This window comes from Lepidochelys kempii, chromosome 18, assembly GCF_965140285.1.
Source record: "Lepidochelys kempii isolate rLepKem1 chromosome 18, rLepKem1.hap1, whole genome shotgun sequence".
Taxonomy (NCBI): domain Eukaryota; kingdom Metazoa; phylum Chordata; order Testudines; family Cheloniidae; genus Lepidochelys; species Lepidochelys kempii.
The window spans coordinates 22,950,752-22,964,763 of NC_136397.1; the positions used below are offsets into that span (position 1 = coordinate 22,950,752).

The 14,012-nt window shown below is 49.5% G+C and overlaps 1 protein-coding gene across 14 annotated transcripts in view; it reads right to left on the reverse strand.

Annotated features, from left to right (window-relative positions):
* Window positions 1-14,012, reverse strand: part of CHD5 (chromodomain helicase DNA binding protein 5) — an 80,562-nt gene that overhangs the window by 39,439 nt on the left and 27,111 nt on the right. For 12 of the 14 annotated variants that reach the window (XR_012155512.2, XM_073316219.2, XM_073316220.2 and 9 more), the window contains exons 3-11: window positions 12,928-13,107; window positions 11,526-11,644; window positions 10,438-10,676; window positions 8,566-8,690; window positions 5,756-5,879; window positions 3,658-3,824; window positions 2,863-3,081; window positions 1,290-1,496; window positions 932-1,143 (exon numbers count right to left, since the gene is read on the reverse strand). Coding sequence is in view for 13 of the 14 variants with exons in the window: in XM_073316219.2 (XP_073172320.1) it covers window positions 932-1,143; window positions 1,290-1,496; window positions 2,863-3,081; window positions 3,658-3,824; window positions 5,756-5,879; window positions 8,566-8,690; window positions 10,438-10,676; window positions 11,526-11,644; window positions 12,928-13,107 (1,592 nt within the window). In the remaining variant the exon portion in view is untranslated. Of the gene's footprint in view, window positions 1-931; window positions 1,144-1,289; window positions 1,497-2,862; window positions 3,082-3,657; window positions 3,825-4,036; window positions 4,111-5,755; window positions 7,927-8,565; window positions 8,691-9,302; window positions 9,454-10,437; window positions 10,677-11,525; window positions 11,645-12,927; window positions 13,108-14,012 lie in introns of those variants that run through there. The other 2 variants (XM_073316227.2, XM_073316228.2) reach the window with 2 other exon arrangements.

Consider the following 14,012-nt stretch of genomic DNA (forward strand, 5'->3'; position numbering starts at 1 on the left):
CCGCCTTTTGGAAGAATTTACTATCTATATTTTTAACGTGCAATTTAATAGAAATGGAAATAATACAACAATTCATGTTTGGCCTCACTTTCAGCTCTGTAATAAGCTTCCAAGGTGATGGATAGCCTTGGAATAAGTTTACAGCTTTACAGTCTTTAGGAGGAGCAAATTAGGGTTGCAAAAGCAAAGCAGTAGGTAAATCCCCATCCCCTGGCCAGCAAAAAGTTTGGGCTTGGGGAGACATCACAGGACAAATTCTGCTGTCACTTACAGGGTCTGGAAATTCAGATTAATTCCATTAGAATTGGTGGAATTGTTCTGGGTTAACACTGGTGACACACATGAGCAGCACCCGTCCTACCAAGACACCAGGCTGTCTATGTTCTGATATTACAATGCTGTGCCACGAATGGCCACATGGCACTAGCCTGGATGATCCCTGTGCTCTGGGCTGCCTAAATTCAAGGCCAGATTCAATAATGTCAGTGGGTAGAATCCAAACTTGAAATGCTGTGTGTGTGTAACTTTGCAAACATCTCCCTGATCACTCTGTGGTATGTTATCTTCTTAGCACAAGCAGATCTAACCGTTGCTTAATTAATATTGCCGACAAACTAGGCTTGACATAGAAATACTGCTTGCTACAGAAATTCTAGTTCCCCCCCAAAAAAACCTAGCTAATCACCATAAATCACCACCCCAAAAACCTCTGCAGGATTGGGAATATCACACAGTCCATACTAATGACTTGGGGAGGAACCACTCCCTACACCTTCATTTGCAAAAGGAGGCAAGGTGAATGCATCAGGTTTCACTCAGAATTCCTTCTTCATGGATCTTCACGAGGCCCTACGGGCAATCTTTGCCCCTTGATGTTATAGGAGTTCTAGGAGTCTGTACACCCACCCCTCTCTCCTGCACAACTCCCCACCTGTGGTTCAGGATTCGGTGAATCATCATCCACTCAGGTTTGATGCCGTATCGATAGTACTTCTCCTCCATCTTGACGTACTGCGGGTCTTTGTTCTTCCGCTTCTCGCTTTTGCCATCTTCATCCCCAGAGCCATAGTCAAAGGCCGGGGGTTCATCCATGTCGTTCTTTCTTTGGTAGTTGCGATACATCACGGTGTGGTACAGCTCCAGCTGCGCCCAGAGAAAGCAACAAATGGGGGAGCTGGTTATGTTTCAACACCCCCACACACGTGTCGAAAAGGGCCACAGGTGTGCCCGGCCCAGCCACGGGCAGCATCGCACGCAGTCCCCCTCTCACCAGCCTCGCTGCGTCTTACCTGCAGCTCCTTGACCCAGGAGCAATGCCAGTAGGAGAGTCCTGCCCACTTCACAAAGAACTCCCGCTCCGGGATCCCCTCCAGGGGCTTTGATGGAGGGACAGACAGCTCCAGCTCAGGCGGAGGGAGCCCAGACAGGAAGGGGGCAGGGGGCTCTCGCCAGACCCAGTGCAGGATGCGTTGGACTTTGCCTTTTAAGGGAGGGCACTGAGAATAAAAGGAGGCAAAAATAACACACATACACTCGAGGTTTAAAATGGGCCCCGTCAGCCCCACACAGCAGTTCCCCCTTCCCACTTCCCCGGCAGCACAGCCCTGAAACACCAGGGAAAGCCCAACCCATCACTACCAAGCCCCGGCTTCGCAATGGCTGGACACCAGACCTGGCCTGGATTGAGCACTAGACCTGCACTGGCAGTGGAGTCTGCTGGAGGGCAAAGAGGTCTGCAGTGGGGAAATGTAGCACAGATCCTGCCTGGGCCAAGCCATGAGGGGAGCTGTTACTCTTAGCTGTTACATCGCGCAGTGGTGCAGAATCCCCCTAGGAGTAAGCTGTCCAGAGAAGGAGGGCATTGCCAGGGCAGAGAGGGAGGTGCACTAATCGAGAGGCCCCCTGAGCAGTCTCCACTGGCACCTGGTCCATAACTGGAAACTGCTTCCACTGTGGGAAATCCCCAGGCAGGATGGGCAGCAGCGACTGGCAGTAAATTAGGCCCAGACTCAAGGGAACCCAGGGTCATGCAACAAATTGGGCAGTTTTTAACAACCCCAGAGTCAGGCCAGTTCTAGGCCTGGCCTGCCACCTCTGACTCAGCCTGGACAGTCCTGAAAGGAAATGCTGTGCTCTATGTCAACCCCAGGGCTTGTTTCTTAATCAATGCTCTTTTTTACTGGTCGGACAGTAACAAGTGAGTGAGTGAGAGGGGTGAAACGCACGGGGCGGGGTGAGTGAGAGAGTGCCCCCCAAGGCACCTTGAATGATGGCAGATCCATCCCCTGGATGCAGGCGTGCTGGAAAAGGATGGCTCTGTCTGAGCGGCCATGATGCTGCCCATGTCCCAGCTGGGGACAGAACGGGCTGGGAAGTAATCAGTGTTTCACTAGTCCCATATTTAATTCTCCAGTACTGTCGCGGGCTCCACAAATCACGCCTACCCGCCACTGCAGCTCGGCTGCCTCCGATGCGGGAGGCTCCTCCACGCAGGAGATGCATCAAATGGGACCTGACACTTAATCTAAAAAGCTGCAGGGAAATAACCGGTCATCTGCATAGGGCAGCAAGTCAGTGCAGGGAACAGAGCCTTCCAGAGACCCAGCAGGTCCTAGAGGCAGCCTGGGGAGGGGGATGACAGACTCTGCAGAGCAGGAAGTGAGGGGCAGGACGGCAGGCCCATGGGGAAGAGGGCATGGGATGGGGGCACATCAGAGGGGGGTGGGATCAGAGCCCATCAGAGCGGGGCGTCTGTCTGCCCTCACTCTAGCACCAGTTCTGAAACCCTCAGGCCACGCTGAAGCCCGCTCCTTGCCCCGGGGGAAGCGAAGGGGCGGCAGGACAAATGCTGGTAACACTCACTGTACAGCGCGGGCAGAGCCATTCACCATTTGGTATTTCCGGCAGAGGCGGGTTCAGACAGTGCAGGTGATAGGAAGACGGGCAGGTGTCACAGCACAGCAGCTCCCCGCCATCCTTACACACACGGCAAAACTCCATGTGGTCATCCTCCTCCTCTTCGCCTCCTTCCTCGTCCTCCTCCTCCTCTTCCTTCGGCTCCCACTGGATCCCTTCCTTCTCCTAGGGAAGGTGCATCAGCACAGTGCTGAGTATTTACTTAGGTGGCCCATCCAGTGCCCCAAGGGTGTCTGATAGGTGTCTGAACACACACGGGCGCTTTCCCCTGCGGGCCAAGTTCTCAGCCCTCAGCACCCGAACACGCAGCTGCAAGAGCTCCTGTTGGGGTAGGAACTGCATGAGGAGGCTGAGAAGCCAAGTCAGCCTTGCAGGGATTCGGATCCATGAATCCAGGGAGTCAAGGCCATTTCCAACCTGAGTCTTAGCTCCGCTAAGCCACCTCTCTGGTGAACACTGCAACCAAGTTTGGCTGCAGCCAAGTCCTGCTGCTCTGGTCCAGGACATGGTTTCAGAGCCATTGATCACACGGCACCAACTAAAAAGCAAAGGCTCCTTTTGGACAGGGTGCCGCTGCGACTTAGATAAGCCCATGTGCGGTGAGGAGTGGGACACACAAATCTCTGAGCACTCCTCTCTGCAGAAGAGGAACCCTCCTTTTACTAGTGCTCCCAGCTATGTTCTAAGCTGATTTTCAGCAGCAAAGTTACCCAGTTTCAAACCAACTCCACAGTTACTCACACAGTGCGGGCAGCTCCACTTGCCCTCCGGTGCTTTCTCCAGCTCAGGATCCAGGCAGACGAGGTGATAGGCGCGAGGACAAGTGTCGCATAGGATGATCTCCCCTCCCTGCTGGCAGACTTCACAGTAGTCCTGGTGGTCGGTCTCGTATCCATCCCCTTCTTCAACTAAGAACAAGGGACACACAGGACAGTCAGAGAAGCAGCAGCCATCACATGCTTTCCCAGGAGGAAACGAGACAATTTCTCTTGTAAAAGGATTCATTATATTTAAGGAAACAAAGAGAACATTCCACCTTAGTCCCCATCTATTACATTCCCCTACCTCTCTGTCCCTCAGAATCAGTTTATCTGGGTCTTTGCACACAGCATCATCTCACCTCTGTCTCTCTTTCTCTCTCCACACTGTATCATCCTTTGGTTCCTTCAGGCTCTCAATGGAGAATGCCAGAACCTGGAGAGGTTGCAAGGGAGGCCAGTCAGAGAAACCTCCGCAGATACCATCACCATCAACTGCAAATGTACCATGCAACAATAATACAGCCGAGAAGGACTCTTCCTCTTTGGACTACTCTGGTCTCCCTGTGTGTGCACTAGACTCAGAGGCAGGAGCTCATCCAACCTGGTACAGCAGGGGACAAGGAAGGGCAGGATAGCTCTATGGTTAAGGCACTGGACTAGGACTCAGCAGACCTGGCTTCAAGTCCCAGTTCTGCCACAGCCTCCCTGAATGACCTTGAACAAGTCACTAAAACACTCTGTGCACAACTGCTCCTCTGTAAACTAGGGAAGATAATGAGTCTCCCTTTGTCAGTCTGATCTACTAGGACTATAAGCTTCTTGGGGCAGAGTCTGTCTCTCGCTATGTATTTGTACAGCACCTCGCACAACTGGGTCTCCATGCACTGCTGCAACGTGAATAACAAACAAAAAGACTAAACAGATTCCGTCTTCATGTAGGGGACTGATTTGCAGCCAGTCCCAGTCTTCGTGAGCTCAGCTCTCACCGGTGTAAGAGGTCAAACCCAGAGAATGAGGACCGTGCATTGCCAGGGTGAGACAGTCTCGTTTCCTATCCCAGCAGAAGCTTCCAGCCCCACATCCAGAAGCTGCCCTTTGATTTGTTGAAAGTATAACTTGAGGGTGAAGATAAGAAGCTACAGGATATTTGGAATTTCTGGATCTGAAATATCTCGTGCGGAGCAAGGACGGAAGATAAAAAGAAAAGGATCCTTTCTGTCGCACTACAAGAGTGAATGGCTGCCCAAGCTGAGAACACAGCGGGGACAGTGCTGCCATGGAGCAGATGGCTGTGCTGAGCCAGCAACAGCTGAGGAGAAGCCAAGCTGCTGCCGTGAATGCAAGTCCGGGATGGTGGGAGGAAACAAGTACTGCACTTCGCTCCTGGAGTCCTTCGGGGGCGGAGAGAGACGCCGCCAAGCCAGTGTCAGCAGAATACTTCCGGGCCGTTCGGTCCAAAGGGACCTTTATGGATTTTCTCAGTCGCAGTGAAGCAGAGAAAGTGTTGCTAAAAAAAATCAATGGTATCCAAAAAACGATACATACGTCTGATCCAATACCCTGCTGCGTGCCTTGTCCTGCTGCTTGCATGCATTTCTTATCCCAGGGCACGTCCATGAGGCTGAATGAAGCATGTGCCTTGTGAATTACTCTGGCATTTAACACAGGGAAAAAAACCCTAATCTTGTTCACATCTTCATGCTCCCCTATGTCAGCTAGACACCTTGGCCTACGTGGCTGGCCACTCTGTAAGGCTAAATTTACTGGTGGCGTGTTCCCGCAAATACCGTTTTCATGGAAGGGAAACAATGCCAGGCCAGCAGACAGGGCTCTCCCTCCAAAGCAAGGCAGCGCTGAAAGAACGGGAGCTGCTCACACCCCTGGCGAGACACAAGCCAGCAGTGGCATTTCGCGTTGGGTGTGAATGAAGGCTCCCCTCGCCCCCACACACCCCCACATGGAGCCAGGGTCAGATGCTGCACTGGAAGCTCCCACACAGGGCTCCAGGGACCAGAGAAGCACACATCAAAGCAGGAAATCCAAACAGAACAGGAGCGGAGTACAAAGAAATGGCCTACTCCTCTTTTTCTTTCTCCTCCTCTTCCCTCTCTTCCCCAAGCCCGCCGAGCATTCGGAGCGCACCGAAGAGCTGTTGATGCTGGCGCTGTCGAAGTCCGACTCCTCCCGCTCCTCCTCTTCACTCTGCAAGGGAAATCAAACCACACAGTGGCAAAGCATTGGCTTCTCGTCCCCCGCTGCCAGAGGGCCAGTCCTTGTGGCAGGAGGAGCGCAGCACCGAGAAGCTGGGCAAATGCACAGGGAGAACACAGCTCATTGAGTGAGCTCCTCAGGGCTGAGCCCCACTGAGGCCAAGCGGTAAAGCTTGCGGGTTCATTGAGTAGTTAGGGATAGGCCACAGGCAGGTTTATACAGCTCCTGGTGACATTATGCGGAGGTTATGCAAGTGCGTCACAAAGTAAATCTTATGTATTATACCAATCTCTTGGACTCAGTGTCGAGCCAAATAGGGCTGGATTGTATCTGGCATCTGCAGGACAATGCTCTCTCTCCTTCAGCTCTGAAGAGAGGCTGCCAAGCCTGTTCCCTGGCACCTCCAGCAGCCGCTGAAGGGAGCAGACAGATTAAGATCCCAAATCACTGAAAGACTCTAAGTGCAGATTTAAAGAGTGCAAATCAAGCCATTTAAATCAGGCGACAGTCCAGCTCCTTCTCCACTTACCTGACAAGAGTCGGAGGCAGGGCTCCCTGGCTGTCTCTGATAACACCTTCACAAATGCACAGATTGCACTGCACAACCAGCCAGGGGTCATCCTGGGACGGCTCAGTGTCCCCTGAACACCGGGTATTGGCCAGAGGCAGGACACTGGACCAGAAGGTCTCAACGGTCTGATCTAACACCTCAGCCGCTAGGGCCACTCCCTGCACCTCTTACCGATGCCAGCAGCCTCACTGGAGTCAATGGCACGGCTTGGGTGAGTCGGGGTTACAGCTTCAGGCAACTAGACAGGTTTAGTCTTGCAGGAGAAATGCAGCCTCCTCACCCAGGGCCTGGTGTGTAAAGAGCCGTTGGCTCGTGCCCTTTAAAAGTAGCTCCATGAGATACTGTGTTTGAGCACAGTGCAGATTTTGCCTGGAGCACGAAACGAGACTGATCCAGCCAACAGGAGCTTTGCGTATCAGACACAATGAGGGCTCAGAATTCCAGGCTCACCCAGAATAGCCCCTGCCACGAAAAGCACTAAACAAGCATGTGTGTCTGTTGAAGTGAGGGGGAGCGGGGCTGGGGGAAACAAAGCTACCACATCCTCTGCTAAAAGCGGGGAGCTCTCCTCTCCTCCCTCGCTTGGGTGGCTGCACTACTTCTCCCGGACCGATACAGTGAGGGCACCCCCGGACCCCCCGTTGCTTCAGTCTGCCATAACCCCGGCACGTGCATGCGCACACAAAAATTCACACACTCGCTACTTCGTTGATTTTTTTTTTTTTTGCAAATAGTTAAATGAACTAAAACTTACACTGTGACATCACACCTAAAATTAACACTTCTAAATTCTCATTCTGGACCCTAAACCCTTCTCCCCAAAGCTCTGATTTACACACACACAAACACACACTGTACTTAGTCCTCTGACTAACCGTGGGAGAAACTCTGAGCTTTTAGCATCACTTGAAAATGTGAATGCACAAATCTAGGGTCCACTTTTGAAAATTTGCCACATATTCACATACTTATGATTGAAAACTACTGCAGCGGATTGGTTCAAAAACGCTCCTTTCACTTGAATCTTTGTTGCACAAAAGTAATTTACAAATTGATTATATTACATGTAATGGCTCCAGAGGGTTAGTGAACTCCAATAAGGCTAAATTAATGGGATTCTGATCAATATTATCAAGACCTACAGGAGTTCTGTCCTTATTCTATAGTTATTTAAAATATTTATTCTTTAAAATACTCTGCATACATTTGATATTCATACACTGCCAAGTGCACAGCATGCAAACTGTATTACAGATTTTTTTGGCCTTGCATTTATTCCTGTGGTCTTCTACTCCAGGAACTGTGCTGGAAAATCACAGGCTAGATATGGTAATATAATTAAAGCATTTGATAATTCTCTCTGACATACATTCAGTACGAGGGTAGGCCCTAAACAGTTTATTTGCAAATGAAATCTGAAATTATGTTATCACCGAACTCACCACAGGAAAGAATTAAAACTGATTCTATGATTTTAGTGGAAGAAATTCCCAAACATGCCATCTCTAGGAACGTGAGCCTGGATGCAGTTCTCTTCCAAAGGGTAGAATACCCACTGAGCAAAGATTGGTTTCTAACAAAGAAACGCAAATGAGATTTTAAGATTTCCTTACCCAGGCCCAAGTGGGGAGGGACTGCCAGCATTTCCCCAGCTGAAGGAAGCTTGGCGCTTCCAATGGGTGAAATGCATGCCAGTGCAAAGGGCCAACGCCCCACGTAAATTCAACTTGAGCCCTTGGTGCGGCACAGACTGTGTGCTGGCCCCTCTCTGCACAGGAGTGAATTTCCCCCTGTGCAAAATGGGTTGACAGTCACAGCCCAGCTCTGTGGGACAAGTAGCCACATCCAATACCCATCAGTGCAACTGGCACTAATTGTCTCCCTTCTTGGCAGAGACACACCAAAACTGAATGAGCTACAGAACTGAACACCCTTCTCCTATCTGCGAATGGGGCTTCAGGCAGGATAAGGAACACCGCAGGAGGAAGCTTGCCCGGCCACTACCCAAAATGTTGGGGGAAACAGAGGACTCCAATCTCCAGGGCTGCCCGCCCAGCACCCTCCACCGGCACCAACATTCGCCATTTACAGACAGAGAGCGCTTACTGATGAGCCTTTTTTCCTTTTGTTGGCGATTCCTCCAAACCGGAATTTCACGCCCGTCATCTTTTTCCCCTTCCCCTTTTTCTTCCCATCTTTGGAGCCCTTGATTTTCTTCCGCACTCCTGGACCTAAATGAACAGAAAGATTTTCTTGACGTTCTAATGATGGACACCTTGATTTCTACATTCTCCCCAAACCCTATTGCTCATAATTTACCTTCGTTCAAGTATCTTCTGAGTGTTTGCATTGCCTGCGTAACATTCTAGCTTATCACATCGTGTTCCCCCCACACACTGAATCCACACAGAGGATAAGTGCCTAATACTGCTACCCGTTAAGAGAGCGACTCCTTTAGTTAAAGAGGCAAAGGCCCTGTGCTTTGGTGCTGAAGGTCCCATGTTCAATGCTGGGAAAGAACCAAGGCTCTACATTTTTACAGTTTCCCTCCTGTTTGAAAACGATGCTTCACAAACATTCCTCACTGAACTTTATAAATGCAAGAGCAGAGCAATGAAAGCAGCATGTCTCCTTCCCCAAAGGTGCTTCTTTCCCCTGTGGCTCTCTGTGTCTCCGCAGTGGGAACCCTAAGCAAATACTGAGGGGTGGCCAACTGCTTCCCTTATAAACCAGGGGTTCATATTTAACTGCTTTGCATTTGGGTGAAAAGTGCAGCCTGCCCCCCAGGGGCCAGGAAAGGGACTGCAGCTCAGATACTGCAGAGATGGGTGCAAATAACTAACCTCTGTGGGTGTGGCCAGGGGGGACAGACGACAGCTTCCTCCCACAAGATCAGCTAAGTGGACTGAGAGATGCTGCACGAAAACTATGGGAAAGGAAAACTGTTGCAAACAGCACCATGCCTCTTGGGCTGCTCCTTTCAAAGCTCTTGAGGCATCAGGATTTGATTGCTGCATAATTGGAACAGAAACTTCATGAAGAAAAACACTGTAGGAACAAAGGGAGATTTCTCTCCCTCCTCCCCTTCCCCATTTTTTCTTCCAATGACTCATGAAGCCCTTTCTGAACGCTGAGGGAAGCCTCCCGTCTCTGCTGTCAGGAGCAGGAAAATGTTAATAGTTACAGACTCATTTCAATAAAAATGAGATCAATTCCGTAGGAGCTGCTGTAGATTAACACGCTTGCAAATGGGGTTTGAAGGCAGTGTCCTTCTACCTCCCCGCTAGGAAATCAAATACCTTATAAGTTATTTTTGTAATCTTTTCTACTGTGGTCTCTTCGCTGTTCTTGAATGTCCTACGTCGGTCCAGATGGAATGCATCGGCCAGACTGCTGAATATTACAGAGGCATACAGACAGAACACATCTGCTCTGCCAATGTCCTGCCCTGCATCCTACCACCCCTACTATTCCATTTGAGTTTCCCCCAACAGATTTTCCAGTGCCGCTCAGTCCTGATCTTACTGGCCTGCAAATTCACTCCAGCTTGAAAAGTGCCCTTTCCAGGAGGTTGCGAGATTTCACTAGCGAATATTTATAAAGCTCTTGGAGATCCTTTGTGACACAGGTATCACATCAAGAAATATTGTTATTATTGCTTTATTTAAAGTAGGATACAAATCCTCCATGGTCCTGGAAACGTGATCGGTCATTATATAAAGAATCACAGTTCATCTGTGGCATTTATTGTAGAGTACAAATACAAACTACAGACACAGACTCACAAGTTTCCCCACAGCTCAATTTCCAGCTTTGTTTCCCTTACTTACCAGGCTTCACACCCTGTCTGGAACTAGCTAGGTAGCACACGGACACATCTAGTGGCTAAATAATATACTGCAAGTAAATGTATTGTTTATCATTGCAAGATCTACCCACGCTGTCTGGTTAGCCATTCATTCCTGCCTGGCACGTTACCTTTGCCCTCCTTGGTTTTCGCTTTCCTGATGGCCATGGGCAGAGCAGACTGCTGAGGGCTGACAGAAAGCTGAGGTGCAATGGTGACTGTTTCCACAGCTGCCGCCACTGCGGCTGCAGCTGCCGCGGCCGAGCTGCCTTTGAACGGGTTGTTGGCGCTGAATTCTCGCCATTTGGCACCAAGCACTGTCATCATCTTGGACATGGGGATTTTGGGATTCTTCTTGGCAATGAGAGGCCTGCAGGGTGGGGTAGGAAAAACCATCAGTCGATAGGGCTCCTCTGCGGTCTGATTGTTTTAACTCATCACACACTGGGGAAAAGCGTAACATGAATTAGCAGCCAATGCCTGACACCGATTGTGACAAGTCACTGGCAACAGATGCACTGAAAACAGTAGAAACCAAAACTGCCCTAGCAAGGAAAGAGAGGGAAAATGTTCAAATATTCAATGACTTTTTTCCCCAAAAAAATCTTTGATTGTTTTCAACCAGCTTAAAGAGCAGCCAGGGTGGGGGGAAATTCACAATTTTCAACAACAAAAAATTGGGAAAACTTTATTTTTTGGTGAAAATGTTTCTGCCTTTTCCAACCAGTCCTGCAACGAAACCCCTTGGAAAACAGCGTCCTGAAGAACACCTCTCGGATACATGTGGTGAAGCACCAAGGTATAGATGATGCACCAGGGCAGCAAACTTAAACTGGCCAAGAGAATGCTTTGGAGCCAGGGATAATTCATTACTACTTGTATAGCACCGTGGCATGACATTGCATCATTTCCCTGTTGCATCTGACCTCGCCCTCAAAGCGAATGGTAACCTTCTAGGGTCCAACTGGCTATGGGCGAGAGCAGAACCCCACTTGGGATACATCCAGAGTCTCTACAGAGATTGTAGCCCAGATCCTGCATGTGACGAGGAGCGGATTGTGCAGTCTGGCAGAATGTCAGTAAACTGCACATGTCTGGTTTTCTGTCGCTGAGGAATCAGCATTCTAATGCCTTGGCTTTATCAACTCGATTGGGTAGTAACCAAGTACAAAACAGATCCCCATCCATACGCACAATGCTCCACTGCTCAGCCTCTTACCTGAGAAACTGACTGAAAGCCTTGTAATTAGTCAGAGTATGGTAATCTTCTTCTGAGAAAATATAATCCACATCATCCAGGCCCCACTCCTCCATTAGCTGCGCTGAGCTCTTGGGCTCCTATGGATTTACAAAGGGATACATTTAATGCAAATGACGGAGGTGCTATGAACGAGCGGTGTGCAGCCACGCCCATTATATACTGCACGCCATCTGCTACTCCTAGACCTCCACAACATGGGGATTGGTTTCTGTTGGTTAAAAGATGGAGTGTGCACAAGTGCTTAGTAAACAGACACACTACCTAGCTGGAAAACAATACAATGCCTTCCAAACGCTTCCCTAACCCCACCACAGCTTTAGTGTCACCACGACATGTAATCCATGGGCACATCAAATGCATCAGTGGGAACTGCGGCAAAATCCATTTGCTAGTAGCTGTGACAGCACAAGGCCCCGGTCCACTCCGGTGACTCCTGACTCACTGGGTGCTACTGCTTTTCCACACCTTGGGGAGGGGTGACCCTGGTGTCAGAGCATTTTTTGAAAAGCAAAGGCTGTTTTAACATCAGTGTCCGAGGAGCCAGAGAGTCGTCACTCATCTGCTTTTCCACAGAACCAGACACATAAATGAACACAACTGTCCAGGGCACGCCCTCTTGGCAACCGTGCAACAGAGACCTCCGAAGAGCAGCTAAGAGCCAAAATAAGAGAGAGGGACAAGGGGCTGGAGCTGGTTGAAGAAACTTGGATGGAATCATTTTCCTCCAGAATACACGGTGCCATTGACACTGACATGCTTCCCGAAATCAGATCCATTTCGCTGGAACTCTGTTTTGGAAAAAAACGGGAAAAGTTCTGACAATATTGAAATGTCCCATTTCAACAATGTCAAAACAAAACCCTTCAGACTTTCCACTGTGGATTTTTTTGATTTTGTAACAGAATACAGCATTTTTAAAAGTCAAATCCGAAACTAAATGTTTCAATCAACCCAAAACAAAAAGTCAGAATTTTTTTTTGAAGAATTTCAAAATTTTAGTTTTTGCTCCAGTTTGGAACAAAGCCAAATTTCCAAATCCTTCATGAAACAGAATTTCCTCCTCCACACAGATCTCCCAAGCACCAAACCTGCCAGGTTCCCAGTGCCCTCGGCTCCTCTGGGAGCATCTGGGAGTAGGAGCACTCCACTCCCTGCAGGATTGGACCCCCAGTTAGGCATACAGGCAGAGACTGAAATGAAACTCCTCCTGAGGAAGCACCTGGTGAAAAACAGCCCCCTTGGCCTTTTCCCACATCCCATCCTCGCATTGAGAGAGAGTAACAGGGAGGTGCCCTAAAGTTCCCATTCTCAGAAACAACCTGACTAATGGACCTAGGTCCTGGACAGTAATTGTAGGTACCTTTAAACCTCCTTCCTCATTATCATCCTCCTCTTCATCTTTCTTCTTGCGCTTGGCTTTTTTCTCTTTCTTTTCTTTGAGCTTCTTCTTCTTCTTTTTGTTGGGCGAATAGTCACTCCCTTCGCTCTCAGATTTCTCCTCCAGTTCCTCTTCGTTTTCAGATATTTCATCATTACTCCCCTAAGAGAGGAAGGGACAATGAAGGAAGGCCAGGATCTCCCCTCCCCAGCTTCCCTGCACAAACCCCTCTGGTCGTTTGTCAGATTCAGTCATTCCTATTAATTACTTTTACATTTTAAAACACTCCAGCCACAGTACATGTGGATAGCAACACCCTAGCACAAGTCAAGGAAACGCCACTCTCACTTGGCTTAATCTGGGCCGTAAGAAGGGTCTGACTGTAGGAGACACAAGCAGAAACATTGTTTTCCATTCATTATTTTGTTGCAGGGGAAGGACACTCCTCTGGTTAAGACACTGGACTGGGACTCAGCAGATCTTCTATATAATGATGCAGACAGGCGGCCAGCAGCAGAGTGGAGGCTGTATAGTTTGTTGCACTGAATAAGGCATGTAGGATGACAGGCCTGGTGGGCAGGTGACATATGTGCGTATTTGGTGCACGCACCTTATGACCCTCAGGGACCGAGTACGGGCTCTTGAGACCAGTGTCTGAACTGGAGGAGCTAAGGGAGACAGAGACTTTCCAGGACAGTTGAGCAGTCCCACCCCAGTCTGACAGCCTCTGGACAGTTGAGGAAGATGAAAGACTTGGGGAAGGAGCACATCCAGCTGGAGTGGAGAGAAGCGATCCCATGGTTGGGACTCTCCTTCCAGGTGGTGTCACGGGATCCTCTCGCATTGAGGATACCCCTCCAGAGGAGGGGAAATCTGTTATTAGGAAGAGACAGGTAATCGTAATAGGAGATTCATTTATTAGAAATATAGATAGTTGGGTTTGTGATGACAGGGAGAACCGCATGGTAAATTGCCCGCTCGGTGTGAAAGCTGCGGCCCTCTCAAGACATCTAAACAGACTTACATGCATGGCTGGGGAGGAGCCAGTGGTCATGGTACACGTAGGA